Source organism: Felis catus, chromosome F1 (genome assembly GCF_018350175.1).
Source record: "Felis catus isolate Fca126 chromosome F1, F.catus_Fca126_mat1.0, whole genome shotgun sequence".
In the NCBI taxonomy this organism is placed as follows: Eukaryota; Metazoa; Chordata; class Mammalia; order Carnivora; family Felidae; genus Felis; species Felis catus.
In genome coordinates, this window is record NC_058384.1 from 31,436,788 (window position 1) to 31,453,049 (window position 16,262).

The 16,262-nt window shown below is 39.4% G+C and overlaps 1 protein-coding gene across 3 annotated transcripts in view; it reads left to right on the plus strand.

Moving 5' to 3' along the window:
* Positions 1–15,437, plus strand: part of LPGAT1 (lysophosphatidylglycerol acyltransferase 1) — a 115,654-nt gene extending 100,217 nt beyond the window's left edge. For all 3 annotated transcript variants that reach the window (XM_045049186.1, XM_023247836.2, XM_003999322.5), the window contains 2 exons: positions 6,658–6,764; positions 9,164–15,437. In XM_045049186.1, the coding sequence (XP_044905121.1) occupies positions 6,658–6,764; positions 9,164–9,315 (259 nt within the window). In that variant the 3' untranslated portion in view covers positions 9,316–15,437. The remainder of the gene's footprint in view (positions 1–6,657; positions 6,765–9,163) is intronic.
* The last annotated feature ends 825 nt before the right edge of the window (positions 15,438–16,262 follow it).

Below are 16,262 nucleotides of genomic sequence, written 5' to 3' on the forward strand. Positions count from 1 at the left end.
GTATGCTCGCGTTCACTTTTTTGGCCTTTTAAGTAGGACCGTGTTGTGCCAAAGTTACTATAAACATTGGCACTGAAGTCAAATGGCAGTACTTAGTAAAAAGATGTTTATCTGTATAATTCAGAATATTTTCATTAAGATTAATATTGAAATGAAAACACAAGAGCTCTGTATACTTAAAGAGAACTCCTAGATGGATCCCCAAGAATATGTCCCCAAATTTGCATATCCCGGTTGTGAAACATTGCTGGCTATCCTCCAAAGCAGAGGCTCTGACTTTTGCTATTCTCCAGTTTAAAAATCTTTCCATGAGAGGCATTCTCATAAATTGCTGGTGGGAATATAAATTGATATAATCTTTATGAAGACAATTTGGCCACATTTTTCCAAATTACTAATACATTTAGCCATGACTTAGCAATTTCATTTTGGAATTTTACCCTGTAGATGCACTGTACACAAAAGAATGGACATTTGCATAATGTTCTTCATTGCCACATTGTTTAGAATAACAAAAGATGATGGGGTGCCTGGGTGGCTCAGTCGGTTAAGGGTGTGAATTTAGCTCAGGTCATGATCTCATGGTTCGGAGTTGAACCCTGTATGGGGCTCTCTGCTGTTAGATTGGAGCCCTCTGTTTCCCGCTCTACCTGTCTCTCCCCAACTTGTGCTCAGGCACCCGTGTGTGTCTCTCTCTCAAAAATAAATAAATGTTAAAAAATAAGAATAATAAGATGAGACTCTGTCTATTATTAGGAAATAATTAATCTTTACTGTGTATTAAGAGACTACAGTTAAATTAGAAAATAATTTTAACAACAACAAAATATTTTTAACAGAAATGATAAGGAAAATATAAAAATTTATGGGATATAGCATAATCTGTGTCAAGAGGAAAATTTATAACCTTCTGTTAGAAAAGAAAAAAACTTAAAAATCAGCGATTTAAATGTCTATCTCGGAAAGTTAGAAAGAGAAAAGCAAATTAAATACAAAGATAGTGGAAAGCAGGGAATAATAATATAGGAGAATTTCTTGAAATCGAAAACATACAGTAGAAAGAATAACACTAAAAAAAAATTTTTTAAGCACTATAAAATTGACTCCTGGCAAGGCTGATCAAGAAAAAAAGAAGGCCCATATTGGGGCGCCTGGGTGGCGCAGTCGGTTAAGCGTCCGACTTCAGCCAGGTCACGATCTCGCGGTCCGTGAGTTCGAGCCCCGTGTCGGGCTCTGGGCTGATGGCTCAGAGCCTGGAGCCTGTTTCCGATTCTGTGTCTCCCTCTCTCTCTGCCCCTCCCCCATTCATGCTCTGTCTCTCTCTGTCCCAAAAATAAATAAACGTTGAAAAAAAAAAAAAAAAAAAAAAAAGAAGGCCCATATTGCCAATATCAGGAATGAAAAAGTGGACATTACTACAGATTCTATAGTCACTAAAAGGACATTAAGTATAATTCTTCCAGAGCATAGAAAAGGGGATACTTCTGGGCTTGTTTTATGAAACCAATATAACTCTGATATCAAAACCTGAACCAAGGATATTTTAAGAAAGGAAAATTTACAGGCAAATTTCTTCCATGATTATAAATCCAAGACTAACCCAGCAATATATAAAAAACATATCAGATTGCATACCAAGAACATATATTCCACAAATGAAAGTTTTGTTTAACATTCAAAATTGGTCAAAAAAAAAACATTCAAAAAAAATTTAATTCATCACATTAACAGAATAAAGGAAGAAATTATAAAAACATATCAATAGATGGAAACAATTGATGAAGTGTTAACTGTCATTCATGATAACAAAGAAAACACTTTTAGCAAACTGGAAATAGAAGGGGATTTCTTTAATCTTACTAATGGTATCTACAAAAAAATCTTCAGTAAATGTCACACTTAATGGTAAACTATTGAATGTTTCCCCCATGAAAGATGAGAAGTGAGAGGTGCCTGGATGGCTCATTCGAGTAAGCGTCTGACTTCAGCTCAGGTCATGATCTTACCGTTTGTGAGTTTGAGACCCACATCAGGCTCTGTGCTGACAGCTCAGAATCTGTGACTCTTTCTCTGTTCCCTCCCCACTCATGCTCTGTCTCAGTCTCTCAAAAAATAAACGTTAAAAAAGTTTTTTTTTTTAAAGAAAGAGGAGAAATGAATGACAAAGGAACTCGTTATTACCAGCTCTAGTCAGTGTTGTCAGTATTGACTAGAGTATTACCAGCTCTAGTGACAAGAAAAAGGAATCAACAGTGTAAATATAGAAAAGGTAAAAAAAAAAAAAAAAGTCATTATTTGTGTTAATTCCTCTTCCTACCTGCAAATTAAGGTTGTAAGTTTTCTTGGTGGATGTAGACCTTCAGTCCTCATAATATAAATGGCTGTTTCATACAATAGGTACCTAAAGAGACTTCTCAGACAAGGCAAGAGGCTAGGAAAAGCTACTTCACAAACTGACTTAAAAAAAATCTCCTTTTCAAACCCACTTTAAGTAGAGATAGTGGGTTGAGACAGGGGAGTTTGGCCTTTTGCAGCCAAGGATAAAGATGTAGCAGATGAGACAATGTGAATTTAGCATTGTATGGTGAACACTGCCAACATTTTTCCATAGAAATATGTTTGCCTAGTGGCTAAATTCTGTAGGATTCCATGTCCACTGCAGGTGGGTCAGTCTATCAGAACAGCCTGAGGAGCTTGTACAGCCTATGTAACTTTCCCCCATAGGGATCTGCATTCTAGTTAAAATGGGGAGAAGAAGGGACGCCTGGGTGGCTCAGTCGGTTAGGCTTCTGACTTCGGCTCAGGTCACGATCTCGCAGTTTGTGTGTTCAAGCCCTGCGTCGAGCTCTGTGCTGACAGCTCGGAGCGGGGAGCCTGCTTCAGATTCTGTGTGTATGTCTCTCTCTGCCTCTCCCCTGCTCGTTCTCTGTCTGTCTGTCTGTCTCTCTCAAAAATAAATAAATCTTAGAGAAAGTTGTTTTTTTTTAATGGGGAGAGGAAAAGAGGAGACATTAAAATTCTTGGAATATTATTTTTACTTTGAGAATTTCTTATAATTCAAAGAGTAGAGAGTTACCCTTTGAAGAAATGGAAAGACAAACTTGTTTAAATAGCCAAGGAACTGACCCCTCATTTGAAATTTTATCTCCATGTCTCTGCTCCTCTGAGTATTTATTTCATTATTGATATTAAAAGAATCTTTAGAATCTCTGTCAGGAATTCACCTCTGTAATACTTGGTAACAACATTTATGTTTTTACATGACTGGCTTGAGGCTGACTTCATATTGCCTCACTGGTATAGAAACACACGCACACACTGTATGTATAGAGTATTACGCTGTGTGAAAAATGTGTAGAGTATTACGCGTGTGAAAATAGTCATGGAGGCGTGCCTGGGTAGCTTGGTTGGTTAAGTGTCCAACTCTTGGTTTCAGCTCAGGTCATGATTTTCCTGTTCGTGGGATTGGGCCCTGCATTGGGCTCTGCACTGGCAGCATGGAGCCTGCTTAGGATTCTCTCTCTCTCTCCCCCTCTCTCTGCCCCTGCCCTACTCACGCTATTTCTATCTCCCTCAAAACAAACTTTAAAAAAGAAAAGAAAAGAAAATAGTCACGAGCTGTCAAACTCTTATAGCAACTTTGGGTCCAGTTCAATCACTACAACTGTTGCTGAAGCCAGAGAGCTGGAAAACACAGCCACTTGCCATGAGTGGTCCGGTCTTTAATGACCCCACCACCATCAGTACCAATACCAAGTTATGCCACTCCCCTGTGCCCAGTAGTGCGCATGTGTAACAACTTTGTAAGATAAATAATACTGTTAACCCCATTTTACAGATGGAGGGACCAGATCGTACAGAAGTTAGACAATTTTCCCCAGGTCACATAGCTGGCAAGTGCTGTTGAGCCAGAATTCAGCCCCCGGCCATCTATCCCAGAGTCTATACCCTTAGTCACTATGCCACACTACCTTCTGGGATTATTTTAATTGGGCCCAAAGAACAAAGATTCTCCAAATATTAAAAACAAACAAAACAAAAGCTGTACCGTTTATGGAAGGGGATCTTGGCCCCGAAGTCTCAGTCTCTTACTTTAGTGAGGCATATGAGAACATGAGAGTGCAGAAGTAAAAATTTTAATTTGAAAGAGATCTTTCAATTACTCAGCAGTATAAGCACTGAAAGGGCTAAGAAATACAAGCCTATGGGATGATTTTATGTGGCATAAGTATTTCAAGTATTTTTTCCTCTTTAAAAGTTATGACGTTCTTTAATGTATCTTTTTGTTCAAAGCAAAATAAATGCTTTGAAATGTTCTTTCAAAGCAAAAGAAAATCTAATTCTGGTAGGGGATTTTATAGTAGCAAGCTGAAACTTGAAGTTTCTGGACCTCAGAATCTCCTACCCCATTAAAATATTTAATAGACCAAAACCCTGTATATGACTGCTTTAGAGCAACGTAGTACTATCCTTGGAGGAACAGAAAGGTGACTAAGGTTGGGAAAGTTATTTTCTGTGTAAATAAAACTATATTTTGGCTTTGAAAGTGAAATTTTTAATCAAGACTGTGATTTCCTGAAACCGATTTTTTTTTAAGTTTATTTATTTTGAGACAGACAGAGACAGCATGAGTCAGGGAGGGGCAGAGAGAAGGAGAGAGAGAGAATCCCAAGCACAGAGACAGCACAGAGCCTGACTCAGGGCTTGAACCCATGAGCTGAGAGATCATGAGCCCAAATCAAGAGTCAGACGCTTAACTGACTGAGCCACCCAGGCACCCTGCACTGCCTGTTTTTTAAATAAAATTTTATTTGATCATAACTATACCCCTATACCCATTTATTTCCATATTGCCTAAGGCAACGTTCACACTACAAAGCAGAGTTGAATAGTTGCAACAGGTACCATATAGCCTGCAAAGTCCAAATATTTTCTATCTGGCTATTTAAGGAAAAGTTTGCAGGGGCACCTGGATGGTTCAGTCAGTTTAAGAGCCTGACTCTTGGTTTCAGCTCAGGTCATGATCTCATGGTTTGAGTTCAAGCCCTGCATTGGGCTCTGTGCTAACAGTGCAGAGCTTGCTTGGGATTCTCTCTTTCTCCTTCTCTCTCTGCCCCTCCTTCACTTGTGCACGCATGCGCATGCTCTCTATCTCTGTCCAAATAAATAAGCTTAAAAAAAAAAAAGAAAAAGTTTGCAGACCTGACCTAGAGAATTGACAGACAAGAGCTGATGGCTGAATTAGTTACATATTCAGAGAAAACAATATGATTGCTCAATTCAGGGAGAACAAAAATTGAGCAGGAAAGGAATAGTAGCCTTGATTTACTACATGGTTTAGCTTTGAATATATGTACCTGATTATAACAATGTAAACGTCTAATACTGTGCTAATTAAAATTACGCACACTGCACTGGGAAGATGGGAAGGACATGAATGTGTGGTGGGAAAAGAAAGGAGCTTGATCTTCATCTTCCATAGGGGAGGTCAGTAGATAGGCCCTCAAACTGAAGAAACATGGTGATAAATATCAAGGTAATTGGTTAAAAGAGGTAAAAATCGATTCCTCTGGGGAGAGAGAAACAAAGGGCAGAGGGACAAGGACTGCTATTTTTCATACAAACAAACTTTTTGCAGACTTTTAAGACTGGGTACCTTTATGCTTTTGATTTAAAAAAATAAAATAAAGAGGGGCCCCTGTGTGGCTCGTTGGTTCACTGTCTGACTCTTGGTCTCAGCTCAGGTCATCATCCAGGGTCATGGGATCCAGCCCTGCGTGGGCTCTGTGCTGAGCCTGGAGTCTGCTTGAGATTCTCTCTCTCTCTCTCTCTCTCTCTCTCTCTCCCTCTCTCCCTCTCTCCCTGCCTCCCTCCCCGCCCCCCCGCCCCACTTGCATGTGTACACATGCACGCTCTCTCTCAATAAATAAAATTTGAAGAAATTTAAAAGAAGAACCCCCTACCAAGAAACAGCAAAGCAAAACAAAAAAAAATTTTTTTTCAGAGTCAGCAAATGTATAGTATTTACCCAGCTACCCTTTTCGATCCCCCATCCAGCAGCTATAGGTCACTAGTCATCCCAGTCTGTTTCCTGTTGAGGTGGGACGCGTTCACAGAATCTTCACATTTGTGCTCCAGTAAGAGGTGGCCCTTCTCAGGACACCAGTATCTGTGCTCTAATTAGTGAAAAGGTACCAATTTAGGCAGATTCTGTCTGGTTCACAGACATCTCCTCCCAAAGAACATGGCCAAGATGCATTATTCGGCATTCGGCCTAGCATCTGACTGCTCTAAATGTGTCCTAAAGTAGCTACACTTGAAAACATCTGTTCTGAATACTGTTTCTTCTTAAACCCACAGAGGAAGACAGGCATTTCTCAGTAATTACTTATAGATACTGGATAACTTATTAATATTTTTTCATCTTCTGGTGCTGGACCTAACATATGATAGGCTACTGAATGAATGAATGAATGAGTGAACATCTGTTGTGTAATCAACAAAATTTTAAAAACCAAGATGATCTGAGAAGCGGCAAAAACAAAGGCCATTCCATAACTTTCTTCAGCTTTTCAGTGACCAAAGCTAAGTTGTGTTTCTGAATGATTTCGATTCCTGAATTAAAGTAGTTTTTGCTTTTTTTCTAACTCTTCGTAGGATCTTTCCAATTAAAGATGTACCCCTGGAGACTGATGGCCTCTCTGATTGGCTCTATCAACGTTTTATTGAAAAAGAGGAACTCTTATCACATTTTTATGAAACAGGTACGGAGTATCCTATTACATAGGTTTCTGAAGTTAGTGGTAGTTCCAAAGATGTACTTTGGGGAGATAACCATTTTTTCCATTCTTCAGATACCCTAAAGGAATCAAAGGATTTCTACAGTTAAGAATTTCAGCTTAGAATATTCATAAGAACAATGTTAGTGTTAAATGTATTCAGGCTTTTACTTCATCAGGCAATGTGCAAGATCAAATGATGAGTAAACTATATAAATGGAACTAATGCAGGAGGGTACCAGTATACAAAAGACTATATACATATACAGTTACATGGCTGTTTTATGAAATAGCAAATAACATTTATGATTTGGCATTGTACTTACTTGATTGTTTAAATAATGCCATCATCTTGCAGTCGTTTGAGATCATTTTGAACTGCATTTTTATGCGTGGTTATTCTTTTCTTTACATATTAGAGATAAATCTTACTTTTTAAGTTTTATACTTATACTTTTCTTATACTCAACCTTACACTTTTCTCCTTGGGAGAAAAACGTCAATTTATCGTAAGGTCCCTTATCTGTACTTAATATTCTCTACCTTCTGTGAAAACTACAATGCGGTGAAAGGAAGGGAGGGGAAGGGAGGAGGAGAGAGGGAGGAAGAAAGGAAGTTAGGAAAGAAGAAAATTGGTAGAATGCTAGGCATTACCAAAGTGCTCTCACAAATAACTAAGTATATTGTACACTTAATTTCTAGAACTTAAAATAAGAAGGGGAATAAAAAGGAAGAGAAGGTTGTTTTAAGTTTGATGATGGCTATGAGATTTTAGATGAACAGAAAGTGCTATATTCTTCCCACTTAGATTTTTTTGGTTCAGAATTAATGTTCCTCTTAAATCAGACTGTCAAAGGCCTGATGGTGGGCAAAAGCTGATACTGTTAATTACCGTTAATGCCTTTGTTTTTGTGTTCAGGGTTTTTTTTCACTTTACCCACAACAGGATTCCTTCCTGATCCTAACATTCCGACTCTGGGGCTGTGGACTAGTACATTCTATGACAGGGGTTGGACGCTGTGCATGTCTTTAGAATTCTTAGTAAGACCCATTGAACAAGACATCCTTCTGCACCACGTACCATCTTTGGTCTTACTCTCAAAATTTCTTTAAAGATAAAACAGGATAGATGTGTAAGAAGGCACAAGGTGATTAAGAGAAGAGAGTATCTCTTCTTTTTCAATCTTTATGTCTTGCTTTATGATATTTAGGCAAAATTACAGCAACAATAATGGAAGTCTTTTTTTTAAGAAAGCTATTTGTATAATAGACCTTGCAACTTGGAAGTGTTCTCTGTAAATTGCTTGTGAGAAGCAAATCCCCACATGAATCAGCTTACCCAAAGGGATTATCAGCAAGGACAAAGACTATTTGAAATGCTGAAGTGTTATCAAGATGACCTTAGGTACTATTGCTCCGAAGTAGTCTAGCCTTCCCTTCCAGAAAAGAATTTAAAGACATCTGTTTACTTTGTGTTTCTTTTTATATTATTAAGATATATTTCATAAATAATATTGCCTTTTGAAAATAATATGTGATTTACCACCGCTTTTTGCAAAAACATTTAACTTGTAAATAGAGGAATTAGTGTAAGGTATGTTATTTCAGAAAATATTTAATATCAACTTGATACATCCTGTGTCCTGGCTGCCATGGAGATCTGTAGGGTTCCAGTGGAAACAAGGCAGCCAGAGTGCCTGCTCTCATGCAGTTTATTTATTTTATTTTTTTATTTTTTTTTCAACGTTTATTTATTTATTTTTGGGACAGAGAGAGACAGAGCATGAACGGGGGAGGGGCAGAGAGAGAGGGAGACACAGAATCGGAAACAGGCTCCAGGCTCCGAGCCATCAGCCCAGAGCCCGACTCGGGGCTCGAACTCACGGACCGCGAGATCGTGACTTGGCTGAAGTCGGACGCTTAACTGACTGCGCCACCCAGGCGCCCCTCTCATGCAGTTTATATTCCAGAAGGAGACAGACAGTAAACAAGTCTGTAGCAAAAAGAAAAGATAGATCTGGATCATTACAGATCATGGAGAGTGCCGAGAAGGAAATAAACATAGTGATGAGCCTGATGTCCTTGGGGCGGGGGAGGGAGATGGATGGTGTTTTTTCTGATATTGGAAGAATGCAGTTAAACCTGCTATTCACTGAGATGAGGAGAAGCATCTCAGGTGGGGAAAATAAATGCAAATGTTCAGAGGCAGGAAAGGGGTCAGCAGTTTGAAAATTGTTATTTCAAATGAGATCTCTCTTCAGGAACAAAGGGAAGTCGCTTTAAAAAACCAACAACAGAAATTCTAGTTAAACTGATATTCAGCTTTTGTTCGGGAGACCTACCACCACAGTAAAACAAATTAATATTTCTATCTTGTCTTTCAGGGGCTTTTCCACCTCCCAAGGGCCATAAGGAAGCTGTTTCCAGGGAGATGACCCTCAGCAATATGTGGATATTTCTCATACAGTCCTTTGCATTTTTGTCAGGCTATATGTGGTATAAGATCATTCAGTATTTTTACCATTGCCTGTTTTAGGAATTGACTGGGACTTGTCAAGGTCACCAGAGGAGTTCAGACTTTCATAAGTGTGCATTATTTTACATGTGCAAATCAGAATATAAAAAAAAAAAGCAAAGGAAATTCAATGGATGGATTAATATTTATCCCCCTTCGGGATATTTTAAAACTCTACTAAAATGAGGATCAGTAATATAATGACCTGCTAATATGTTTTAAGGACTTTTCATGTTTTCAAAAGATACACTCTACCACACACTTAAGCGAACATCCCATTCGGAGAAGAGGAAATCATAAAACCATCCTAGAAGACTATCTGAGAGAAATGCTGTTGCCACTAGATGTACTTGGTAATCTAGTTCAAGCTCAGAAAGTTGTGTCCGTTCCTCTTAGCTCGTAGTGTCTGTTAGGGCAGTGCTGCAGAGCACTGTCATTTCCACCGACCCTAGCCGTGTCCCTAGGAGCCTCGAGGCAGGGGAGCCATTGGCACCCTCTGAAGAGCTGTTCCCCAGGGGTTTGCAGTGGCACTCCAGTGTCAGGCATTCGCATGGGGGGAAAGCAGCGTCCACTGGACACATTCTGGTACTAGAATGTGTTTCTAAAAAAGGCTAGCTCAGTCCAATATCGTGTTTACAGGCGCTAGTGCTTTCCCTTGTATGAGGGGGTCACTTGATTTCTCTTTTTGTACAGAAGGCATATCATAGATTGATAATTGTCTTTTACAAAATGCACTTTTATCAGATGCATATATAGCAGAGGATTAGTAATATAGCCTGAAAACAAACGTAAGCCTAATCCGTGAGTGGAATTCTCGAGAGGCTGTGTTGTCTCTGCACGTGTACCTGGACCCTGACGCTCTGCAGAGGCTTCCGTCCAGCTCCGAGGCTTTTGTCTCCCGTTTTGGGGTATTAGCACCAAGTTTGCTCGGGGGCAGCTGAAACCAACGTTGTAAAGCATTTAAATGATCTGTTTGAGGTGAAAAAGGGGTTCGATCAGAAAAATAGGAGCTAGAGCCAGACACGGGCTCAAAATGGTGACAAGCTGTCACACGGCACCCCTGAACCTATACTCCGTCGTCACGTCACGTTGCTGCCCGTGTCAGAGTGGTGTGACCAGGATTCAGACCAGCACAAAAGGCTTCCCCTGTCTCTTCCAGTTGCTTTTAAGGAGAATAAAGTCAAGTGTCTATTTCTAGAGAAGATTTTTTTCCTACTATGTTCATGTGATTTATACCTCATAGTAGAACCAGACTCTTCCCACAAAGTGCTGGGACTGCATCGACTCTTCCCGTGCATTCCCAGTGTTGAGACAGCGTGTGTTTTAGTTTGGGACTGTAGGACTATTAAGATCTGAGTAAGTCAGTGGTAGTTTTCTGTGATACGAGCATTGTAGATTCCTGTGTTGTCGCTAATCATTCAAATGGCAATTTTGAGAAGTAGGCCAGAAAATAAAAATAAAGGCTAATGTTTTCTATTTTTAAATAAACCAAAAAAGGAAACTGAAAAGATGTGAATTTTCTCCCAGTTATGTGGGAAGGTAAAGCAACACCAAATAAAAGTCCACAGCAGCTTCGTCTTTAGGTTAATTCCGTGAATATATGAAAGAGAATAATGTGTTAATGAAATACCTCGTTGCATATTATGCCACTACTGGTAAAATGCAGAAGACGGTGTTAATGTGTTTGCTTTGGTAGTGCTTGTGATCAGATGCAATTTTTTTTTTTTTTTTGAAATCCAGGCATTTTATTGTGTGCTTTACAGTGACAGTGAGTAGGTGAAATCAATCTCAATTAAGAGGCATGGATGACAATAGGAAGCCAAAGAGAAGCTTAATGATGCTTCTGTTGGAGGCCCAGCAAACACTGCTAGATTACAGGATGAATTGAAATTGTTCATTTGAGAGATTAGTCAGCCATCTGGGGGATAAGTTGCTCACTGTCAGGGATGGCATGCACAGTCCTAGCTAAACAGACCTTTTCCTCATTGCTAAAGCAAGCCACAGGGAGGAGTGGCCAGTTCTCCTACCAAAAAAAAAAAAAAAAAAGAGAGAGAGAGAGAGAAATGCATACGTGCATACATAGATGGGATTTAGAGCCACTATCGCCATCACTGTGCTCCAAAGGAACGTGATACTGTTAATATACTGTACACATTAAACCAACTATTCTATAAGATGCTTTACTTTTCAAGCGCAGAGTCATTTCAACAGACTCTAGAGTGACAAATACCAATAGATACGTGAGTTCATTTTGAAAATAGACCTGTGGGTTGTAAATAGATCCGTAGTTGATCTGTGTATCCCTCTTTGATTGCTTATCAATGTGTTCTCTTTCTTCTGTTTGCAAAATATGTTCATTTGAGAGCATCGGTAGTGCTCTCCTTACCAGTAACTGGAGTTCTCCTGCTCGCACTAGGGAATGCGAAGAGAGAATCAGTGTTCTTATATGGCAAATCAGGGAAGCGGCAATACGCCACTGTACAGAACTGAATAAAAATTCCCAGTTTGTACTTTCTGCGCAAAGTGAGGTGAAAGGTTTAGAGACTGTATGTTTTGTTAAGGGGGAAAAAATTAAACTGTGCCAGTTTTATACCAGTAGCTTGTAGAATCTCAGCACTTCTTGATCTCAGTTGATCTGCCTAGATTCCCGTGGCAGAGAGGGTTGAGAACTCCTCCTGGATCCTGGTCTCAACAAGTCACAGCAGTGGAGCACCTGCTTGGCCATGGGCCAAGAGCAGGTGCAGTGAATACAGAAGTGACCACACTGGCAGTTCACTCTTAACTTCAGAAACCATTATTGGTGTTGAAATGTACAGATACGATGGAGAAAGCTATGCACCAGTGGAAGGTAAAGAAAAACTATAGAATGGAAAATGATGTTTTGGGGTGGGCAAATAAGTTGAGAATCTAAATAGATTTTTTAAAGATAGCTCTGAGTTCAGATCTGTCATAATATTAAGTAGTTTTTAATATTACAATCAACTGTTAATTTCCCACTATAAAGGAACTAGGGGTTACTGGATAATTAATCCAATAATATGTCATAGTTAGCCAAAAGTCTAGTGTGTATTTACGAGTTTGAGTTTTTTTCTCATCAAACTTTTTTTTTTTTCTTCTGGGGATGCTTGTTAATGAAAAAAAAAAAAGATTTCAGTTGTTTATTAGTTCCTCTCATTTATGTATTTTTGACTGTGTTAATGAGTAGCGAAAAGATTTGGGAAGACCGCTGCAAAAAGAGGGAACACAAAAGCCTAAGTAATCCATGGGCTAGAAAAGGAATCCCTGAATAATCAGGAGTTGGCAGTATTGCGATTATACTCAAGCCTTTTATGAAAATGAAATGTTAAATCACCCAATGTAAACCTCACATCATCCTAGTGTTAATATCGTTCACATTGATGTTAAGAATGCCTCTTCATTCTTTGCTCATGTTATTCACTTCTTGTGGATTTGTCTTTAGTAATGTTTTTGACAATCACTTCCCTAAAGACTCTTCTGAACTAGCAGGACCTGGTTATAATCATAGAAAGTAGTCTTTAATCATGGACAGTCTTATTGGATTCTTTTTACATTTAAGAAAATTTTATTTGCGCTGCTGAATAGGAAGCGTTCGTCATTTTCTTCATCACACAGGACTTCACTCCAGAGTTACCATTACGAGCGGGTCCCCTTGGGTCCATAAAGATGAATAAAAATGGTTAGTCTCATTTTTTGCCATGGACTGCTGTGAACCTTACGTCTGTTAATGTGAAAGGCAAAGTCAAAAGCGGCACTGGGCAGCAGGTATACTGGTTTATTTTATGAGGGGGTGGAGTCTAATACGTTTGGGACCAAAACCACCTAAATTGGACATTTCTAGATCACAAAGGGGCCGGGTGTCCTCTGGAGCGGTCACTGGTTGGTGCTTTATTGCAATCATTTTGCATTGATCCTCAACAATTAGGAACCGGACCCTGGGAATAAGCTGAGGGTGCTGAACTGTTGGGGAGGGTGACTGTAGCCATATGGAAGAAAAATACTGGTTTTTCTGCAGAATTTCCATTTGAGGATTTTTACACTTAATACTTTTTAGAACAGTTGAAAGAGGGAAAAGTTTTTAAGTGTATTCTGGTTGCAAAGTGTGCACACGTATTTCAAATGGCTTTATTTTTATTGTGTAGAACTGTTGAACACATGACTGAGGCACAAGTTCTTTCCACGGGAGGAGTCTGCATTTTACAGTAACTTCTGTGGTGACTGGGTAATGACACAGTTGTACATTGACCTGCCATTGTTACATTAAGTGCTTTCATTTTCGTCACAGTTATTGCAAAGTCGTATTTATTTTATACAGGTGGATTTTAGTTTTCCTGATGCCATATGTTTACTTCTGCTTGTTGACCTGTTTTTCTTTCTTCATGTATCTGCATGTTGTAATGTATTATAAGAATGAATGTAAAGGCTGTGGCAACTGTAATTAATTTTTGTAAAGGGCTGGTCACATGTGGATCTGGGTTATGAATGCATACGGGATTATTTTAGTAACCAGATCACCTTTTGAGAAATTTAGATGTGAACACCAAAAGAAACATTTTCTCGACAACAACAACAACAAAAATGAATAGCTGGTTCTATTTTTTTTTAACCTAGAAAAATAAAGTTGATTTTTTTCAAGTAAAGTGCTTTTACTTCTTAGTGGTGGGGATGGGGTGTTTGTGTGTTTCTGGAGATTCTTTGGCATTAACATCTGTGGACATGTACTTAGAGCACGTCATGGCAGCTGGATGCTGAGGGCAAACCGAAAAACCAAATGAAAAATGGTGTACTTCCTTCTTTGGTTTTAACCTGTTTCCTCCACTCCTTCCCCATTTTTCCCCGTGGTATGGTGGAGATACTGGTATATTGTTGGTATCTTGGTAACTGTTCACCAGTCTGCTCTCCTGGGGAAAAAAAATGATGCATGCAAAGTGTACATACATTTGCTATAAATTTTCCTGATAGCAAGGACATATAACACAATTAACAGAAAATAATAAAATATACTTTATTGTCAGCTCCATATGGCCAAGTGATTCTCCCGGGATGCTTTAACTGATTTTGCCGAACTCTTGTAGCCTACCTATGATTTGAAAAATGGAATAACATCTTAATTCACCTACTTCTCAAATTGATTGTCACTCAATCTGATATGTGATCTGTGAAACTATTTCTTACCCTTGTACAAATTTCACTCGTTAGGTGAACCACTTTGGGCTCCAGCACCAATTATAGGCTTATATAATTTTAATAACAGCTGTTTAACAACTGTTGGCAAAACACTAAAATGTAACAATCGGCTGTAGCGTCAGGAGCCGGTAGGAGCTGTCTCCAGCATACCACTGGCCTGTCTTTCGGTTTAACTGTTAGTATTGAATAAACTCCTCACAGTTAAGCTACTCACTGCTCTAAGGAAATTCCTATCACTGACCCTTGCAGGGGCTTTAAAAGGTGGAGAAGCGTTAACATCAGTCCTACAGAGCATGCTTTTGATTGGAAGAATTTGACAAATGCAAACTTTTTCCTGAAGTGCATGGGAAGCTTGCATTTTTCTAAAGCTGGTTCTATGCTTTCCGGTCTCAAAGCTAAGTAGACCGATAGAAGTCTCTCTTAGATTTTGTTTTGAGCCTTCAAAACCTTTATTGTTCAGGTATTTGTTTGTAGAATATGTTTGATCCCACTGAAAACAATTTAAATGTATTAAAAATATACAATCTACCAAATAAGTTAAAACGTTGCAGTTCAGTCTACCTCTTCTTCTGTTTGGATTCAGGCTGCTGTTTTGAGTTGAGGTTGCATTTTTTCCCCCTAGAAGTTGCTTCTGTCCAAGACGAAGAACAAATTGGGGGCAGAAGACTGAAAGCAGATTTGAAGCACTCAGAGATTGCTGACCAGCCCTATTTCTCATGAGTTGGGGGGGGGGGGGCGGCGGAGGGGAAGAAGCCATTGTTTTAAATTTCCACTTAATATGAAAATGTTTGTTTTTAAAATGTTTCTTCCTGCTGGAAAAAATGTATTTTTAAAAGGAAAAACATCCTCTTTTGGCTATAAGAAAAAGTCAGCTGTATGAGCAGGTGTGACCGTATCATAACATGCTGATATATAAATCAATAAATTTTTACCTCTCAGGACTCGTATAACCTTCTTATTAACTCCTAGAGGCATGAGAAACATGAAGTGTCAATAATCCAGATCACATGTAAACAACACACACGAAGGGAGGAGGGTTGGCTAGCCACTAGAAGTGAGACAGGTTCTTTTAATAATCAGAAAAATACTCTTAATTAGGTATGATCAAACCCATTTGGCAAAGGAAGAGATTGGAACAATGTTTTTTGCTAGGCAACATGAGCGTATCACAAAGCTCATTTCTGAGTTTCCCCCTGGAAGGTTTCTGGTGCCTCCCCTCGGAGTACTTTCTGACTTTTAGGGGTGAGATTCGCTCTAGAGATGGTGGTAAAGCTCTCACCATTTATTTACCGTGGCCAAGAGAGAACCCTGGGCCCTCCTCACAATTCTAGCTGTCGTCTTCGTGGTGTCATTGAGAAATCATGGGGCTGAGAGGCCTCCCCACATTATCAATTGTGGCATCTTCAGGCCTGTGTTTCATTTTTCATGCAAAACTGCCTGACAAGGGTCTTGCCTTCCGTTTTTTACCAGTTAACACTGTATCCGGATCAGGGCACCTAGAAGTGGAGAAATCAGAAGAGAGTACTAGGAAGAGGAACTCAGGAGTGATAGAAGACAGGGAGTGCAAAGGCTGCTCTCTAAACAAGGTATACACACCACTGACCCACGAGGACCCCAGGGGGTACTCCAACACGGCAGTGTTCGGGAAATCCACTCCTGTAAGATCTCTGTCCTAAGACTGCGTCCTCAGGGTTCACCTGTGAAGGGACCCACTTGCCATATCAGACACTCTGCCCTCTTGGCAGAAGAAAAGCCTGCCTCTG